Below are 20456 nucleotides of genomic sequence, written 5' to 3'. Positions count from 1 at the left end.
AATTACTTATAATTATTCACCGTACTACCACATAAGACTGTTCTACAGCTCAGGTGTAATATAATCATATTATCATAACATATGAATAATGAATACTTTGTTCTGTGCAAAGCTGAATGTGCTGACAACAAAATTACATAAAAAATCATCAAAGGAAAATTTAATTTATTAACCAATGGAGGCCTGGATTTGGAGTCACACACAAAATTAAAGTGGAAAAACACTACAGGCTGATCCAACTTTGATGTAATGTCCTTAAAACAAGTCAAAATGAGGCTCAGTATTGTGTGTGGCCTCCATGTGCCTGTATGACCTCCCTACAAAGCCTGGGCATGCTCCTGATGAGGTGGCGGATGGTCTCTTGAGGGATCCCCTCCCAGACCTGGACTAAAGCATCCGCCAACTCCTGGACAGTCTGTGGTGCAACGTGACGTTGGTGGATGAAGCGAGGCATGATGTCCCAGATGTGCTCAATCGAATTCAGGTCTGGGGAACGGGCGGGCCAGTCCATAGCTTCAATGCCTTCATCTTGCAGGAACTGCTGACACACTCCAGCCACATGAGGTCTAGCTTTGTCCTGCATTAGGAGGAACCCAGGGCCAACCGCACCAGCATATGGTCTCAAAAGGGGTCTGAGGATCTCATCTTGGTACCTAATGGCAGTCAGGCTTCCTCTGGCCAGCACATGGAGGGCTGTGCGGCCCTCCAAAGAAATGCCACCCCACACCATTACTGACCCACTGCCAAACCGGTCATGTTGAAGGATGTTGCAGGCAGCAGATCGCTCTCCACGGCGTCTTCAGACTCTGTCACGTCTGTCACATGTGCTCAGTGTGAAACTGCTTTCATCTGTGAAGAGCACAGGGCGCCAGTGGCGAATTTGCCAATCCTGGTGTTCTCTGGCAAATGCCAACCGTCCTGCATGGTGTTGGGCTGTGAGCACAACCCCCATCTGTGGACGTCAGGCCCTTCATACCATCCTCATGGAGTCGGTTTCTAACCGTTTGTGCAGACACATGCACATTTGTGGCCTGCTGGAGGTCATTTTGCAGGGCTCTGGCAGTGCTCCTTTTGTTCCTCCTGCACAAAGGCGGAGGTAGCGGTCCTGCTGCAGGGTTGTTGCCCTCCTATGGCCTCCTTCACGTCTCCTGGTGTACTGGCCTGTCTCCTGGTAGCGGCTCCAGCCTCTGGACACTACGCTGACAGACACAGCAAACCTTCTTGCCACAGCTCGCATTGATGTGCCATCCTGGATGAGCTGCACTACCTGTGCCACTTGTGTGAGTTGTAGAGTCTGTCTCATGCTACCACGAGTGTAAAAGAAACACCAACATTCAAAAGTGATCAAAACATCAGCCAGAAAGCATAGGTACTGAGAAGTGGTCTGTGGTCCCCACCTGCAGAACCACTCCTTTATTGAGTGTGTCTTGCTAATTGCCAATAATTTCCACCTGTTGTCTATTCCATTTGCACAACAGCATGTGAAATTGATTGTCAATCAGTGTTGCTTCCTAAGTGGACAGTTTAATTTCACAGAAGTTTGATTTACTTGGAGTTATATTTTTTGAGATCTGGAGAAGGCATGTGTCGGTCTTCACCCTCCCAGTGCTGCATGTGATGAGAGAATATGTACTGGTTATCCCAACCTTTTTAAATGACCTGGCACTCAGTGACATATGCTACTTTAATCCCAAATGTCGACTTGGCACTAGGTTATTTTACCAAAGCATTTTTGGCAGTGGGCAAACAAACCTTCCCCTTTATAAAAATGTTAAAATACGAGATCGAAGATACAAGATCTAACCCCTGGATGACCAATGAAATATCCTCCTTACTAAACGCATGGACTCGAGCATGGGTCCTCGCCAGAGGAAGTGGGTATAGAGACCAATGACTGTCTTTTAGAGTGTTAAGGTAAAAAATGTACCACCCACATCAGACAATCAAAATCAGAATATGACCAGCATCTCTGTGTAAATTCAGTACTGTAATTCTACCAATTTGGTTTTAAAAAAGCAGAGCACAGTTTCTGCCACTACACTCTTTCTAGATGATCTTTTAACTGCCACTGAAAGACTGAAACACTGTGCAGCCTTTTTCATTGATCTTTTTATTATGGCCTTGGGACAAAGTAAAACAGGCCTACTTATAATCTATCTCTAACTCTCTGTCTGTCTGTCCCTCTACATGCATCCCTGTATCCCCCTGCAATTCTGTTTGTCTATCTATCTGTTTATCTGTCCCTTCACATACATACATATATATATATATATATATATATATATATATATATATATATATATATATATATATATATATATATATATATATATATATATATATAGCTTATTCTTTATTGTATTTTACTTTTAATACAATATCTTAATACATTTGTACAACTAAGCTTTGTGAACTAAGTTTTTTTTTAGATTTGTTGGTGTCTTCTAAATTTTGGATTGAGTGTCCAAATATACAGGATGGGCCATTTATATGGATCCACCTAAATAAAATGGGAATGGTTGGTAATATTAACTTTCTGTTTGTGGCACATTAGTATATGGGAGGGGGAAAACTTTTCAAGATGGGTGGTGACCATGGTGGCCATTTTGAAGTCGGCCATTTTGGATCCAACTTTATTTTTCTCAATGGGAAGAGGGTCAAGTCAAGTCAAGTGGATTTTATGGTCATTTCAACTACATACAGAATACACAGTGAAACGAAATAACGTTCCTCCAGGACCATGGTGCAACATAGTGCATACAAAACACAAGTGCAACACAACAGACAACAACAACACAGTACAGACAGAGAATAATAAATAATTGGGGGTAGTGTGCGAATTATGCAGTGTGTAATAAATATTGAGTCCAGTGAGGTAGTAAGGTTATTAGTGCAAATGCTTTGTGCAAAAATGCTTCCCATTTTATCTGGGGTAAATGGTTGGAGAGAGAGAGAGAGTGTGCATGTAACACAAGAGACATCAGTTCAGAAGTTGAGTTGAGAAGTCTGATGGCTTGGGGGAAGAAGCTATTGCAGAGTCTGGTCACGTTGGACCGGATGATGGGGTACCTTCGTCCTGATGGCAGGAGGGAGAACAGTCTGTGTGAGGGGTGGGTGGAGTCATCCACAATGCTGGTTGCTTTGCGGATGCAGCGGGCAGTGTAAGTGTCCATGACGGGGAGAGAGACTCCGATGATCCTCTCAGCTGTCCTCACAATGCGTTGGAGGGTCTTGCGGTAAGAGGCTGTGCAGGTCCCAAACCAGGCAGTGATGCAGCTGCTTAGGATGCTCTCTATGGTCCCTCTATAGAAGGGGGTGAGGATGGGTGGAAGGAGACGGGCCTTTCTCAGCTTCCGGAGGAAGTAGAGACGCTGCTGGGCTTTCTTGGCTGTAGAGCTGGTGTTCAGGGACCAGATGAGGTTTTTCGCTAAGTGGACACCAAGGAACTTAGTGCTCTTAATCTCCACAGAGGAGCCGTTGATGTTGAGCGGAGAGTGGTCATGTCTTGTTTTCCTGAAGTCAACAACCATTTCCTTGGTCTTCTCTACATTCCAGTGAAGGTTGTTGACTGTACACCAGTCTGTCAGCTGCTGCACCTCCTCTCTGTATACTGACTCGTCGCCTTTGCTGATGAGACCCAGCACAGTTGTATCATCGGCGAACTTTATAATGCTGTTAGAACTGTGTTTCGCAACACAGTCATGAGTCAGCAGGGTGAACAGCAGAGGACTCCGTACACTGCCCTGGGGTGCCCCAATGTTCATTGTGATGGTGCTGGAGATGCTGTCCCCGAACTGGACTAACTGGGGCCTCCCAGTCAGGAAGTCCAGGATCCAGTTGCAGAGGGGGGTGGTGAGGCCCAGCAAGCTTAACTTCCTGGTGAGATTCTGTGGGATGATGGTGTTGAATACTGAACTGAAGTCTATGAACAGCATTCTGACGTAGGGGTCCTTCTTCTCTAGGTGAGTAAGGGAGAGATGAAGGGTGGTGGTGATGGCATCATCCGTGGAGCGGTTGGGACGATACGCATATTGCAGGGGGTCCAATGAAGAGGGCAGTTGGTTCTTGATGTTCCTCATGACTAGCCTCTCGTAGCACTTCATGATGATGGGCGTGAGAGCAACGGGACGTAGTCATTGAGGCAAGACACCGTGGACTTCTTCGGCACAGGGACAATGGTGGTGGTCTTGAGGTACGTTAGGACAGTGGAGCTGCACAGGGAGACGTTGAAGATGTCCGTGAGAACATCTGTCAACTGGTCTGCACACTCTCTGAGCACTCTGCCGGGGATGTTGTCTGGTCCTGCAGCTTTCCGTGGGTTGTCTCTGCGCAGAGTTTTCCTCACATCCACTGCAGTCAGGCACAACACCTGCTCGTCTGGCTTGGGCATGATCTTTCTCACAGACGTGTTGTTTTGTGCCTTAAACCGTGCATAGAAGTCGTTCAGGGCATCAGGGAGGAAGGAATCACTGTCACAGGATGGTGGCATTGTCCTGTAGTTTGTGAAGCTACAGGACACATCAAACTTACTTCACAAGAAAAACAATGGTGTGCTTGGTTTTAACGTAACTTTATTCGTTCATGAGTTATTTACAAGCTTCTCTTTGTTTACAGCCATTGACATGTGGCAGAGGTTAACACGTGAGGAGCGGATAAAAATTGTGTTGATGTCTGGTGAACGCAGTACCCGGGTCATTGCAACAGATTTCAATGCAAGAAATGCTACAGTTAGCAAACTGCTTGCCAAGTTTCGTGAAACTGGTTCAGTGTTGGATTTGCCAAAATGTGGACGCATGAAAACTGTCACTAATGAAGAAGAATCAGTGGCTGTCCTAGCTTCATTCAGCAAGAGCTCACAGCGTAGCACTTGCCGCATGTCACTGGAGAGTGGCATCAGTCGAACATCCCTTCGGCGGATATTAGCAACTCACAAATGGCACCCTTACAAACTCCAGCTGCTGCAGCATCTCAACGAGGATGACCCAGATCGGCGCACTGAATTTGCAGAATGGGCAAAACAAAAATTGGAACAGGACCCTCAGTTTACACAGAACATTTTGTTCAGTGATGAGGCAAACTTTTATGTGAATGGTGAAGTTAACAAACAAAACCACCGCTATTGGTCTGACACTAACCCACATTGGATAGATCCCTCCAAGACTGTTGGAACACAAACATTTATGGTATGGTGTGATATATGAGGTACAAAGATAGTGGGGCCATTCTTCATCAATGGAAACCTCAAGGCCACTGGATATTTGAAATTGCTACATGATTAGGTGTTTCCCTCTTTATGCACTGAAGCTGGCACGTTCCCTGAGTTTTTATAGCAAGATGGTGCACCACCACATAGATGAACAGTTTCCTGGAAAGTGGATAGGTCGTGGTGGGCCAGTTGAATGGCCCCCAAGGTCTCCCGATCTGATCCCCTTAAACTTTTATCTTTGGGGTCATCTGAAGGCAATTGTCTATGCTGTGAAGATACGAGATGTGCAGCACCTGAAACTACGGATACTAGAAGCCTGTACTAGCATTTCTTCTGCGGTGTTGCTATCAGTCTGTGAAGAGTGGGAGAAGAGGGTTGCATTGACAATCCAACACAATGGGCAGCACTTTGAACACATTTTATAAGTGGTCAGAAACTTGAAAATAACTCATGAAAGAATAAAGTTACGTTACAACCACCACACCATTGTTTTTCTTGTGAAATTCTCAATAAGTCTGATGTGTCACATGACCCTCTTCCCATTGAAAAAACTAAAGTTGGATCCAAAATGGCCAACTTCAAAATGGCCACCATGGTCACCACCCATCTTGGAAAGTTTTCCCCCTCCCATATACTAATGTGCCACAAAGAGGAAGTTAATATCACCAACAATTCCCAAATTATTTTATTTATTTATTTTATACATACATACACTGGTCACTTCATTAGGTACACAGATCTTGTATCTACACTCATAGTACATTTTATCAGCCCCACTTATCATACAGGTGCACTTTGTAATTCTACAATTACAGACTGTATTTCATCTGTTACTTTGTATACTTTATTTTCCTGCTTTCACCATATTCTTCAATGATCAGGACCCTCACAGGACCACCACAGAGCAGCTATTATTTTGGTCGTGGATCATTCTCAGCACTGCAGTGACACTGATGTGGTGGTGGTGTGTTAGTGTGTGTTGTACTGGTTCAAGCAAATCAGACACAGAAGAGCTGTTGGTAGTTTTAAACACTATATTACCTCACTGTCCATCTATAAGATGCATCTACTTTGTTGGTCCACTTTGTAAATGTTAAATCAGACAAAGAAGCTTATCTGTTGCTGCACAGTTTGTGTTGATCATCTTCGAGTTCTTCATCAGTGGTCATAGGATGGTGCACATGGGACACTGTTGGCTGGATAGTTTTGGTTGGACCACTGTTTTCAGTCCATTAGTGACACTGTTTAAAAACATTAGCTGCTTTGCTGTATCTGATCTACTCATAACAATGTAACACACACTAACACACCACCATCACATCAGTGTATCATTGAATAATGTTGTGTGAGAATCCACATTTGAAAACTGCAGATCAAATCTTTGTGGACTCTACTGCAGTCAGTGAAGTAGAAAACAAACGCTGCCTTGACATTGTAACTATGTGTTCTTGAATAACGTTAACAGTCAGCTTACTCACCTGGTTCCTGTTCTCTATCCTGCTCTTTCTCTCCTCTTTCTCTCTATTCCCATCCCTCCATTTTGAGCTGCTAACCAATTATCAAATGCAACAAACAAAACAATAAGTATTTAATCTAAGAGAAAAATAAATAGATCCTTTATATAGTATAGAATAGTTTCTCATCGAATATTAAGCTTCTGTGGGCTAGGGTGATCAAGATCATGTTGGCCTTACTCTCACCTGAACCTACACCTGAATCGAATATCCATAGCTGACCACGTATACATACACACACAGAGTTATGTCATCTCTTCATATCTTAACACATACAGCACTACTTCAGCACCTTGGTTTAAATAACATACAGGCCAACAGATGGCACAGCAGCTATAGCTTCTCTCATTCCTGGTAAACAGACCACCTGTATCATTAACCTGCTAACAGTCAGATAGTCACTCCTACCTAACAATAACAGAATAAAGGAGCACATCAGAAATATGGACTGCTCATACAACCTATATAACAGGAATGAAAAGCACCGTACAGTGGGGGAAAAAAGTATTTAGTCAGTCACCAATTGTGCAAGTTCTCCCACTTAAAAAGATGGGAGAGGCCTGTAATTGACATCATAGGTAGACCTCAACTATGAGGTACAAAATGAGAAAAAAAATTCTGAAAATCACATTGATTTTTAAAGAATTTATTTGCAAATAATGGTGCAAAATAAATATTTGGTCAATAACAAATGTTCATCTCAATACTTTGTTGTATATCCTTTGTTGGCAATGACAGAGGTCAAACGTTTTCTGTAAGTCTTCACAAGGTTGGCACATTCCTCCATGCCGATCTCCTCTAGAGCAATGATGTTTTGGGGCTGTCGGCGGGCAACACAGACTTTCAACTCCCTCCAAAGGTTTTCTATGGGATTGAGATCTGGAGACTGGCTAGGCCACTCCAGGACCTTGAAATGCTTCTTACGAGGACACTCCTTTGTTGCCCTGGCAGTGTGCTTGGGATCATTGTCATGCTGAAAGACCCAGCCACGTTTCATCTTCAATGCCCTTGCTGAGGGAAAGAAGGTTTGCACTCAAAATCTCACAATACATGGCCCCATTCATTCTTCCGTGTACACGGACCAGTCGTCCTAGTCCCTTTGCAGAGAAACAGCCCCAAAGCATGATGTTGCCACCCCCATGCTTCACAGTTGGTATGGTGTTCTTTGGATGCAACTCAGCATTCACTCTCCTCCAAACACAACGAGTTGTGTTTGTACCAAACAGTTCTACTTTGGTTTCATCTGACCATAAGACATTCTCCCAATACTCTTCCGGAACATCCAAATGCTCTCTAGAAAACTTCAGACACGCCCGGATATGTACTGGCTTAAGCGGGGGAACACGTCTGGCACTGAAAGATCTGAGTCCCTGGCGGCGTAGTGTGTTACTGACGGTAGCCTTTGTAACGTTGGTCCCAGCTTTCTGCAGGTCATTCACTAGGTCCCCCCCTGTGGTTCTGGGATTTTTGCTCACCGTTCTTGTGATCATTTTGACCCGACGGGCTGAGATCTTGCGTGGAGCCCTTGATCGAGGGAGATTAGCAGTGGTCTTGCAGGTCTTCCATTTTCTGATTATTGCTCCCACAGTAGATTTCTTCACACCAAGCTGCTTGCCTATTGCAGATTCAGTCTTCCCAGCCTGGTGCAGGTCTATAATTTTGTTTCTGGTGTCCTTCGACAGCTCTTTGGACCTTCACCATCGTGGAGTTTAGAGTGTGACTGTTTGAGGTTGTGGGTAGGTGTCTTTTATACTGTTAACGTATTCAAACAGGTGCCATTAATAGGTAATGAGTGGAGGACAGAGAAGCCTCTTAAAGAAAAAGTTACAGGTCTGTGACAGCCAGAAATCTTGCTTGTTTGTAGGTGACCAAATACTTATTTTCCACCATTATTTGCAAATAAATTCTTTAAAAATCAGACAGTGTGATTTTCAGATTTTTTTTTCTCATTTTGTCTCTCATAGTTGAGGTCTACCTATGATGTCAATTACAGGCCTCTCTCATTTTTTTAAGTGGGAGAACTTGCACAATTGGTGACTGACTAAATACTTTTTTTCCCCACTGTATATTGTTATTCCTTTTCTTCTTCTTCTTCTTATTATTATTATTATAATTGTTCTTGTTTCTTCAACCCATTTGTGTGATTAATACAGCCCGAACCGCTTAACATACAGACACAATTCAAACACCGTTTTGTAGATACTCACGCTGTGTGGTCTGCTATGTATTTTTGTTTTTTTGATTTTGTCACACTCTCGCACACCACACAGACTCACGCACGGAGCCCAATGTCTCCCATGCTCACAGCTTAATGCTCAGCAGCAGCACACACAGTCCGTTCCTTAAGGTGGAACTGAGCTTAAAGGTGGAATTGTGCTAAGGTAGCACTGGATCTTAAGGTGAAACTTCTTTTAAGGTAGTACTGAGTTTACACGGACACAATTTTAAGGTAATTTAATTGTAATAGTTTACACTGACAATGAATGTTCAGATGGAACCTTACACGGCCACTTGAGATACCTAAGGAACCCCCTAGTAACCCTATAGCAACCACCTGGGACACCAAAGGAACCACCTGGCAACTCTATAGCAACTACCCGTGACACCATAACAACCACCCGGGACACCATAGCAACCACTTGTGATATCATAGCGACCACCTGGCAACTCTATAGCAACCACCTGTGACACCATAGTAACCACCTGTGACACCATAGTAACCACCTGGGACACCCCTTAAGAAGAACTTTACACATTTCAAGCACTGTTGTAGTGCCTTCAGAAAATGAAACTCTAGTTATAATTGTTCTTGTTTCTTCCACTCATTTGTGCGATTAATACAAGTAGAATCCCTTAACGTACAGACACGGTTCAAACACCGTTTCGTAGATAATCACGCTGTGTGGTCTGCTATGTATTTTTGGAGAAACACCTAGCAACCACCTAGCAACACAATAGCAACCACCTAGCAACACAATAGCAACCACCTAGCAACGACCTGAGACACCATAGCATCCTCCTAGCAACACCATAGCAACCACCTGGCAATCACCTAGAAATATCATAGCAATCACCTAGAAAATCCATAGCAACCACCCCATAAGAAGTACTTGCCACATTTTAGGCACTGTTGTTGTTCCTTCTGGAAATGCAAATCTAGTTATACGTTTTCTTGTTTCTTCCACACATGTGTGCGATTAATACAGCCTGAACTGCTTAATGTACAGACACGTTTTAAACACAGCAGACCACACAGTGCGATTGTCTACGAAACTATGCATTTTTGGAGTCGATCCAATTTATCGTTTTTAATAAATTTAAGATTAAAAATGAAAAAAAAAAAAATCACCCATAGAAATGCATTGACGGAATGTTGAAATTTGAATTCTAACTGACAGCGTGATGTCACACTCTCACACCACACAGACTCGCACACTGAGCCCTATGTCTCCCATGCTCATAACACAATGCTCAGCAGCAGCAGCACACACAGTCAATTCTTTAAGGTGGAACTGAGCCTAAATAGAACTGAATTTTAAGGTGGAATGTCTTTTAATGTAGTACTGAGATTACCCCGACATTGACTGATACAAAATTTTATGGTGGAACTTCTTCTAAAGTAGTACAGAGTTTGCCCTGACACTCGATTTTAAGGTGGAACTTCTTTTAAGGTAGTACTGAGTTCACACTGACAATGAATTTTAAAGTGGAAATTTAAGTAACATTTCACTAAAATTAAGTTGCCACCTGGGACACCAGAACAACCTAGCAACCTCACAGCCAACATCTGTGAAACCATAGGAACTGCCTAGCTGCACCACAGCGACCACCTAGGATGCCAGAGCAACCACCTAGCAACCCCATAGCAATCACCTGGGACACCACAGCAACTGCAAAGCAGCACTATAGCAACCACCTAGCAACCCTATAGCAACCATTTGACAGATCTAAGCAACCACACCTAGCAACCCGTAAGCAACCACCTCGGATGTTACAGCCACCATTTGGGACACCAAAGCAACCACCTAGCAACTCCATAGCATCCACCTGTGACACCATAGCAACCACCCAGCAACACAACTTCAAGTTTGTCTGTCTATCCTTCTAAAACCCTCCATCAATCTGTCGGTCTATGCCTTTACAGCTTGCTCTCGGTCTACCTATCCTCTTTGGTTTCTCTCTAAAATACTGGGTTCATTTTTCTGTATCCCTTTAGAGAGCATCCTAAGCAGCTGCATCACTGCCTGGTTTGGGACCTGCACAGCCTCTGATCGCAAGACCCTCCAACGCATTGTGAGGACAGCTGAGAGGATCAGCGGAGTCTCTCTCCCCTCCGTCATGGACATTTACACTGCCCGCTGCATCCGCAAAGCAACCAGCATTGTGGATGACTCCACCCACCCTTCACACAGACTGTTCTCCCTCCTGCCATCAGGAAGAAGGTACCCCAGCACCCCTCTCCCTCTTCTCTGTCTCTCTCTCTCTCTCTCCAACCATTTATCCCAGATAAAATGGGAAGACTTTTTGCACAAAGCATTTGCACTAATAACCTTACTACCTCACTGGACTCAATATTTATTACACACTGCATAATTTGCACACTACCCCCAATTATTTATTATTCTCTGTCTGTACTGTGTTGTATTGTCTGTCTGCAAATGACAATAAAACCCACTTGACTTGACTAATGTAGTATTTTTATGTAGCAAGGCATCCATGTTGTGGTGCCAAAATTACTAACAACTACTCATAGTATATAAACTAGTTTTTGAGGGGCTTTTTAGTACCTTCTTTAATAAATAAGAATGGTGCAGTATGTAAATATTGTTGAAGTTTCTAACTGGACTTGGGCAGCATTTTTTAAATGCATTTTGTTGAGTTCCTAAATGAGGGTACTTTTTATCCACCATTGCCTTTTGCTTACTAACCAGAGGGGTTTAGACCCAGATTTTGGTAAAGGTGCTCTGGGACAACACCTGTTCTTAAAATCACTATATTAAAAAGAATTTTAAGTTACAGCATTATTTGTAAATTATAGAACACAATTTCTGTTATTTTAGGAATACATTTGGGAAATTAATCCATACAGTATGTAAATGTTACATTTCATGTACATTTGTTCCAAATATTTTAAATAAAGCAAATAAAAAAAATATGCATTAGTGTGCAGAGGTGTGCTGTCTGTTATTTACACTTAGAAAACCAACAAAACATGTAATTTGACTAGGGGTACAAAAACAAAACAAAACAAAAAAAACATACTGTACAATGGTACAGTTCATATATAGAAACCAAAATGTAAAAAAACTAAATAATTGTTTTTGTGATGTCATGAAAACCAGTGCATTTGCATATATCCATCTATTCAGCACACAGTTGTGTTTCAGCCCAGACTGCTTTTTGAATAAGGCACAATATGGTGCAACTAAGTACAGTTGCATGCACTTTTGGACACTGCTGGTCACAATATAGGTCACTGTGAAGAGCTAATAACATAAAGTATTAACAAATGTTAAAGGTGACATTTCTTTATTATTTTAAGCTTGTTTACAGCTTTAAAATAAAGCAAAATGTTTGTTCACCCTGCATGCAGCACTTACACACCCTTTGAAAAAAAATGTAAATGCTTTTTGCAGTCTTTCAAGTCTTGTTTTTTTGCAAAAAGTTCTGTAAGATTCTTCAGCTTCGGTAGACTAAAAGAACCACACACACACATACTTATTTCAGAACCAACATAAAGTAAATGATCCATACACAAACCTCCCACAGGGTCTTGAACTCCCTTTGTTCAATGCGCAGGAGTTCACTGTTCTCTCGACTGACTATGGTGGCATGCCGTGGAGTGTTATCGAGGATTGACTCTCCAAACGCTGTCCCTATCCCCAGTGTACAGATAGTTACCGCATCCTAGAGAGAGAGAGAGAAAATAATCTTTAGTACCACATTCAGCTACTACAACAAATAAAACACATTCATATATATATATATATATATATATATATATATATATATATATATATATATATATATATACATACATACATACATTATATATATATATATATATATATATATATATACATACATACATTATATATATATATATATATATATATATATATATATACACATATATACATACATACATTTACATTTATGGCATTTAGCAGACACTCTTATCCAGAGCGACTTACACGGTTACTCGTATTACAGAGGAGGGCCAACGTAGTGTTAGGAGTCTTGCCCAAGAACTCTTATTGGTGTAGCGCAGCATAGTCACCCAGACCGGGAATCGAACCACACATGGTGTTGTTGTAACTTAATGGCAGGTGGTGGTGTTATCTGTTGCGCCACACCAACCATATATACACATACACATGCATATATATATATGTCCAGAGGGAAATACCAGTGCTTTACTAGGAAAAATTTAAAACAAAGTGTTGGTTGCTAAGATGGCTGTCGAGACAAACAGATTATCAGAGAATTGCAGAGGGATATATAGACAGACAGAGTTGCAGAGGAAAAAAGAGAGAGAAGAGAGACAGGCAGAGAGTTGCAGATTGATGGAGATAAAGATAGAGATGCACAGACAGACAGAAAGAGTTGAAGAGTGATAGATAGAGAGACAGGCAGAGATGCAGATCGATAGAGAGACAGGCAGAGAGACAGACAGACGGACAGAGAATGGGCAGAGGTATATGGACAAAGAGAAAGACAGAGAAGCGCAGATTGATAGAGAGCCAGACAGAAATACAGAATTGCAAAGGGATAGAGACAGACACACAGAGTTGCAGAGAGCGCAAAACATTTTACTCAAAAGATGGTTGGTCCAAAAGCCGGCCCAACATGGCCAACTGTGTACACAAACCTAGAGCTAAATTTAATCTTTCTGGCAACTAGACAAAACAGCAATAGAGAACAATGCTGAGATGATCCATTTTGATAAAATATTACAGTTCTTGCAAACGCATTTTAGCCATGATTGTAGAAATATTTTTCTCCTCTTTTAAAGATTAGTAGAATGCCTTAGTGGCAACTTTGTATGTATTGTAACACTGTAAAATATGAAAATATTTAAACCTTCATCATTAATTCAGATTAAATATAAGCCTCAATTTTAAATAAATAAATAAACTAAATATCTCAAAGATGTCCCTCAAATAAAGTGTATTTACATTCAGCCTGTTAGACTTTGGACATTACATGTTCTTGTATGCAGGGTTAAATTAACCCAATTCTGTAAAATTCAGAAGCAATTTTACACAATTTCCATTTATAACCAATTATTAGTTTGACGTCGTTAGGCCTGTCACGGTAACAAAATTTTCTGGACGATTAATCGTCTCCTAAATTATCGCGATAAACGATAATATTGTAATATGCAGAGTAAAATGCGATGTCTTTTATCTCCTTCAGAATGCCGTCTTTCACTTCATTATATAAAGCTGGAATGGCAGTTTGAGAGATGTATGTTTTCTTTGGCAACTCGTTGTGTTTGGAGGAGAGTGAATGCTGAGTTGCATCCAAAGAACACCATACCAACTGTGAAGCATGGGGGTGGCAACATCATGCTTTGGGGCTGTTTCTCTGCAAAGGGACTAGGACAACTGGTCCGTGTACATTAAAGAATGAATGGGGCCATGTATTGTGAGATTTTGAGTGCAAACCTTCTTCCATCAGCAAGGGCAATGAAAATGAAACATGGCTGGGTCTTTCAGCATGACAGTGATCCCAAGCAAGAGATCTGCATGGAGGAATGGGCCAACATACAAGCAACGGTGTGTGCCAACCTTGTGAAGACTTACAGAAAACATTTGACCTCTGTGATTGCCAACAAAGGATATATAACAAAGTATTGAGATGAACTTTTGTTATTGACCAAATACTTAATTTCCACCATAATTTGCAAATAAATTCTTTAAAAATCAGACAATGTGATTTTCAGATTTTTTTTTTCATTTTGTCTCTCATAGTTGAGGTCTACCTATGATGTCAATTACAGGCCTCTCTCATCTTTGGGAGAACATGCACAATTGGTGACCGACTAAATACTTTTTTGCCCCACTGTATGTATATTTTTGTTTTCTGGAACAAATCTATAGGTGGTGGTAAAGAAATGTTTTGAAAAAATAAAGAAATTGACAACATTCATTTTTAGAATATTCATCATTTCAATAATTGAGATAGGTAGAGAGAGCCATCTATCATTGGAATCAGTATTTTTTTCCATTACAGGTTCATAGTTAACATCAACTACATTTTCTATTTTTAATATAGTACATTAATTGATGTACTATATTAAATTGTGTCACTTGGGCTTCTTCTGTCATTTTCACTAGTAGTAGTATGTAGTAAGAGTAGTATGGCTGATTTGGATGTATTCAATAATCACCAACATTTCTAATTAGCGGTAATATAGCTGGGATTTTGCGATAAACAAAACGCAGCATAAAGAGATATCTTATGTTCACTCTGTCCTATGTGATTCCAAATTGTATATGTAACCATACAGCTACTGCAAAAGGTTCAATTGCTAATACATACAACAGAGGAGACAGGACATCCTTCCCACTCTTAACAATCAGAGCTAGTCTCTGAGAACATGGATTGATGAATTGAGCTCTTTGGCATCAATTTAACTCATTGTGTTTGAAGGAAGAGAAATGCTAACTATGACCCCAAGAACACCATCCCCACCGTCAAGCATGAAAGTGGAAACATTATGCTTTGGGGTGTTTCTCTGCTAAGGGCACAGGACAATGTCACTGCATCAACAGGAGGATTGGCGGGGCCATGTACTGTAAAATCCCTCTGCCAGGAAACTGAAAATGGGTTGTGGATGGGTCTTCTAGCACAACAATGACCCACAACAGCCAAGGCAACAAAGGAGTGTCTCAAAAAGCAGCACATTAAGGTCATGGAGTGGCCTAGCCAGTCTCCGGACCTTACAACCGGACCTTAATTTTTATAGAAAACCTGTGGAGGAAACTGAGGCTTCGAGTTGCCAAGTGACAGCTTTGAAACCTTAATGATTTAGAGATGATCTGCAAAGAAGTGTGGCCCAGAATTCCTCCTGATATGTGCACAAACTTGGTCAACAACTACAAGAAAGGTCTGACCCCTGTGCTTGCCAACAAGGTCTTTGTACAAGGTCTTGTTTAGCTAGGGGATCAAATACATATTTCACTCAATGAAATGCAAATCAATTGATGTATTATATAATGTGATTTTCGTGATTTTCTTTTTGATATTCTATCTCTTACAGTTAAAATAAATCTACCATTAAAATTACAGACGGTTCATGTTTTTGTCAGTGGGCAAACCTCCAAAATCAGCGAGGAATCAAATAATTATTTCCTCCAAATGTATGTATATGAAAAAGCCACATCCATCACTATGGGTCATAAGGAACACCTATATACCAATCACACCCTGCACCCCTTGCTAACCTCAAACGAACTCATTTATTTTAACCAATGCTACACGGGCAGGATGACAATACTGTTAGCACCTGAACTTACAATTTATAGGTGTAACAGGGTAAATCCAGCAGAAAGACTTACAACACCAGATGAAGGTACTCCACATGACTGTGGATGGTCATTTGGCAGGATTAGCAGTAGTCCAGTACGACACCGCAACTCTCACAATTCCTGATAAAACGTTCCAGTTATATTTGCTTATTGGAGGATTGGGCGTTTTGATATTGACCATTGTCTTACCAGTGGTAGTTAACCCAGTATCGCAACACAAGATAAGCTTCTCACCACAGCAATGAACATGGTTGAACAAAATAGTTGTTGAAGATGACAAAAAATCTTTCCCTAGCTTAACATGGAGACCAACTTAAGACAAAGACTCTTTAGAGCAGACAGACAACCTACAAGACCACCGCGGCCTTCCAGGGGGCCGGTGGTGGTCAGTACCCCAGGTAGCCTCGATACGTGGTGCCACAGGCACTGGAGCAGATGCGTCGGTCGCCGCAGGCACTGGCACTGGAGCAGACATGGCGGGGACCGCCTTCGCAGGTACAAGGGCAGTGGGCACCACCTTCACAGGAACAGAACTAGAAACAGAGGCAGCTGGCACTGCTTGCCTGGTAGTAGACGCAGATGCCACTGCCCAGACAGAAACAAAGGCAGCTGGCACTGCAAACACAGGCGGGCGGGGCCGCCGAGACAGAAACAGAGGCAGGCGGGGCCACCAAGACAGAAACAGAGGCGGGGGGCAGGCCAACTCTCGCTGCAAACGGGGGCTCAACCCGTTGCAGAACAGGGCAACCAAAAAAGAAAAAGGCTCCACCCACTCCCAGCGGCTAAAGTGCGGAACTCCAGCGCATAGGCCGCCCTTCGTGAGCCCCTCTTGGGGATGCTAGAAAAAACGCTTTGAAGCACTTCAGATACTCCGAGATGGGCTTCTTGTAAGCTCCTCCCAAGTGGCAGTGGCCCAATCCAGTGCTTTACCCACAAGACGGGAGACTAGGAAGGCGATCTTCGCCTAGTCAGTGCCAGGTGCTTGATTACTGAGGTAAACAGAGCACTGAGGAGAACCCCTCACAAAGCTCTGGATCACCAGAAAATATATCCTTGCTGCTGTTGGTCTGCCTGTTGCTGCACCAGGTGACCAACGAGCTCAGACACACTCTGCAGAGTGAGGCGCTGCTGCCCCAATAATTGTCCTTGGGCGTGAACAGCCTGATATAAGGCTTCCATCCCTGCTGTTTGAAGGGTTTTGGCCATGAATTCTGTCATGGTGTGGGAGGCCAGACCTGAAGGGACGAACACTCGCAGAGATGGAAATCAATACAAGAGGGTTTATTAAACTAACAAGCACAAACACAAGGGGTATGAAAAACATGAGCAGCAACAGAGGGCAAAACAGCAAACAATCAAAACATGACCAACAAGATGGCGAACACAACAATCCTGGGACTGGAAGGAGCAGGGAGCTGAGCGTAGAGAACAGAACCTAACGAGGGAAGAACCAAGGAAGGGTCCAGAACTTAGAACCACAAGCCGTGCTTGGCCAAAGGGGGAATAATTACTAAGGACAGAGTAGCTATGTAAACAAGAGGGGGGAGGCTGGGGAACTAGACTAACCTGACTTTACAGCATGCTGCCCTGAACACAGGTCGCCTTGGAACCAAAACGGAAGCGAACGTACCTCGCTTGCCTCTAGAGCCTTGCCTGAACATGAACCGTAAACTAGAGTCGAGCTAAACACGCCAGTAACGCGTGCAGAATCTCTCGGGATTCCAACAGAGTCAATTCACGGCAGTGAACAAAGAGGGTATAGCTCCTTAAGTACCCCCAGCCCCAGGTGCAACACATGAACAATGAACGAGGACTGAATCAACACAACTGAACATGAATCAACAGAAACAAACAGGAAGTCCTTATTTGGGCCTGTAGGTGGCGGCTCGGGATCGTCCCGGGGGAGGGCGCGATACAGAGTGCTTGACAAGTGTTAATAGCTCCTATTTTAACGGCACAACATGTGCTATTTTGTTCAATTTACTATACTCACGTGTTTTGTATTTAAACAGGTTTTTTTTTGTGTTAGCGTTTCTTTTTTTAATGACTGGACGTGTGCTATTTGGTTACATTTATTACGCTGTTATTCAAGGTATTACAAAAAACAATTCTAAGTGTACTTTTTTGTGTGCTATGCTGCTATCCATTTAAGCAGCAATACTTTTATTAGCTTGTTAAATAATTACATTTCTTATTACTGTATATAAAATAATTTATTTTATTTGAAGTGTTCAAGGGATTTGCATTATTGTGTTTAATGTATATGTAATAGTTAATTATAGAATGTGTTTTGTAATTTCTTTATTTTTAATTTAAAAGGTTTTGCTTGTCTTTTTCTTGTTTAAATTTTGCAATTACCTTTTATTCCCTGCAGTTTATTTTATATTTTACTTTAAACTATTTTTTAATCTTCTTAATGTGTTTGTAAAGAAAAACAAATAATAATAATAAAAAAAAACAAAAAACAAAGAATATTCGAATATTCGCTACCAAACAAATATCCGAAGTTCAAAAAAATGGTTTTCGGGCCAGCCCTACTGATTACCTTCATCATTCATTACAGTGGCATCTGTCAAGGGGAATGTATTAGGCAGCAAGAGAACAGTTCTTAAAGGTTATGTATTCAATTAAATTAAATTGTGATGGCTAGACGACTGGCTTAGAGCATCTCCAAAACCATCAAGCAGGTATTGTGGGGTTTTCTGGTATTCAGTGGTCGGTACAAGGTGAAAGGTATGTATGAAATGTAGTTCATGCCTCCAGTGGTCAGATCTGTTGTGGCAGCACAAGGGGGACCCACACAATATTAGGCAGGCGGTACTACTGTTATGGCTGATCAGTGTATAAGTTTTTACCTGATAGTTGGCTGTTTCAGACACCTTCACATCGAGTGAGCCAGACAGAACAGCATACCAACTTGTGCCAATATCTCCTTGCCGATACACTAGGATAAAAAAAGCAACCAACAAAACAAAAACAATTTAATTTTCACTCTTTCTCGCTCTCTCATTATATATACATATACTTCACCATACCATAATTTTTGGTGTTCAAACAGTCTTGGAGGGATCTATCCAATGGGAGTTAGTGTTATAGTGATTAGCGAATAGCGTTGGTTTTGTTTGTTAACTTCACCATTCACATAAAAGTTTGCCTCATCACTGAACAAAATGTTCTGTGTAAACTGAGGGTCCTGTTCCAACATTTGTTTTGCCCATTCTGCAAAATCAGTGTGCCGATCTGAGTCATCCCCGTTGAGATACTGCAGCAGCTGGAGTTTATAAGGGTGCCATTTGTGAGTTGCTAATATCCGCCAAAGGGATGTTCGACTGATGCCACTCTCCAGTGACATGCGGCAAGTGCTACGCTGTGGGCTCTTGCTGAATGAAGCTAGGGCAGCCACTGATGTTTCTTCATTAGTGACAATTTTTATGCGTCCACATTTTGGCAAATCCAACACTGAACCAGTTTCACGCAACTTGGCAAGCAGTTTGCTAACTGTAGCATGGGAGATGGGTGGTCTTGTAGGGTGTCTTGCATTGAAATCTGCTGCAATGACCCGGGTACTGCATTCACCAGACATCAACAAAATTTTTATCTGCTCCTCACATGTTAACCTCTGCGACATGTCAATGGCTGTAAACAAAGAGAAGCTTGTAAATAACTAATGAAAGAATAAAGTTACGTTGAAACCATTTTCTTGTGAAATTCTCAATAAGTTTGATGTGTCACATGACCCTCTTACCATTGAAAAAAACTAAAGTTGGATCCAAAATGGCCGACTTCAAAATGGCCACCATGGTCACCACCCATCTTGAAAAGTTTTCCCCCTCCCATATACTAATGTGCCACAAACAGGTAGTTAATATCACCAACCATTCCCATTTTATTTAGGTGTATCCATATAAATGGCCCACCCTGTATATATGCGTGTACACACACACACACGGGCAGGTTTATTGTTTCTCAGATTTGCTGTAGCAGAGTGCCATCTGACATCCTCTAGACGCCATTAATAGACATGATCCTGAGACAAACTGATTTAAAACTCATTTCTTTAACTACCTTGAACATTTGTGACATTGAGCATGGTGAGCAAAACAAAAGAGAGCTTTCATTTAACATAAGTGTGTGACAACCAATTAGCAGCCAAAACAAAAGCTAAAGTTGGCTTCTTATTTCCATTCCACCTTTACTGTA

The 20456-nt window shown here is 41.9% G+C and overlaps 1 protein-coding gene across 4 annotated transcripts in view; it reads right to left on the bottom strand.

Moving 5' to 3' along the window:
• The window catches only part of rapgef4b (Rap guanine nucleotide exchange factor 4b), a 75914-nt gene that overhangs the window by 43511 nt on the left and 11947 nt on the right, over window positions 1-20456 (bottom strand). For all 4 annotated transcript variants that reach the window (XR_011979942.1, XM_072683885.1, XM_072683886.1 and 1 more), the window contains exons 3-4: window positions 19112-19200; window positions 12481-12627 (exon numbers count right to left, since the gene is read on the bottom strand). Coding sequence is in view for 3 of the 4 variants with exons in the window: in XM_072683885.1 (XP_072539986.1) it covers window positions 12481-12627; window positions 19112-19200 (236 nt within the window). In the remaining variant the exon portion in view is untranslated. The remainder of the gene's footprint in view (window positions 1-12480; window positions 12628-19111; window positions 19201-20456) is intronic.

This window comes from Salminus brasiliensis, chromosome 7 (genome assembly GCF_030463535.1).
Source record: "Salminus brasiliensis chromosome 7, fSalBra1.hap2, whole genome shotgun sequence".
Lineage (NCBI taxonomy): Eukaryota > Metazoa > Chordata > Actinopteri > Characiformes > Bryconidae > Salminus > Salminus brasiliensis.
Note: the sequence above shows the minus strand (reverse complement) of the source record. Positions and strands in the feature narration are given on the sequence as shown.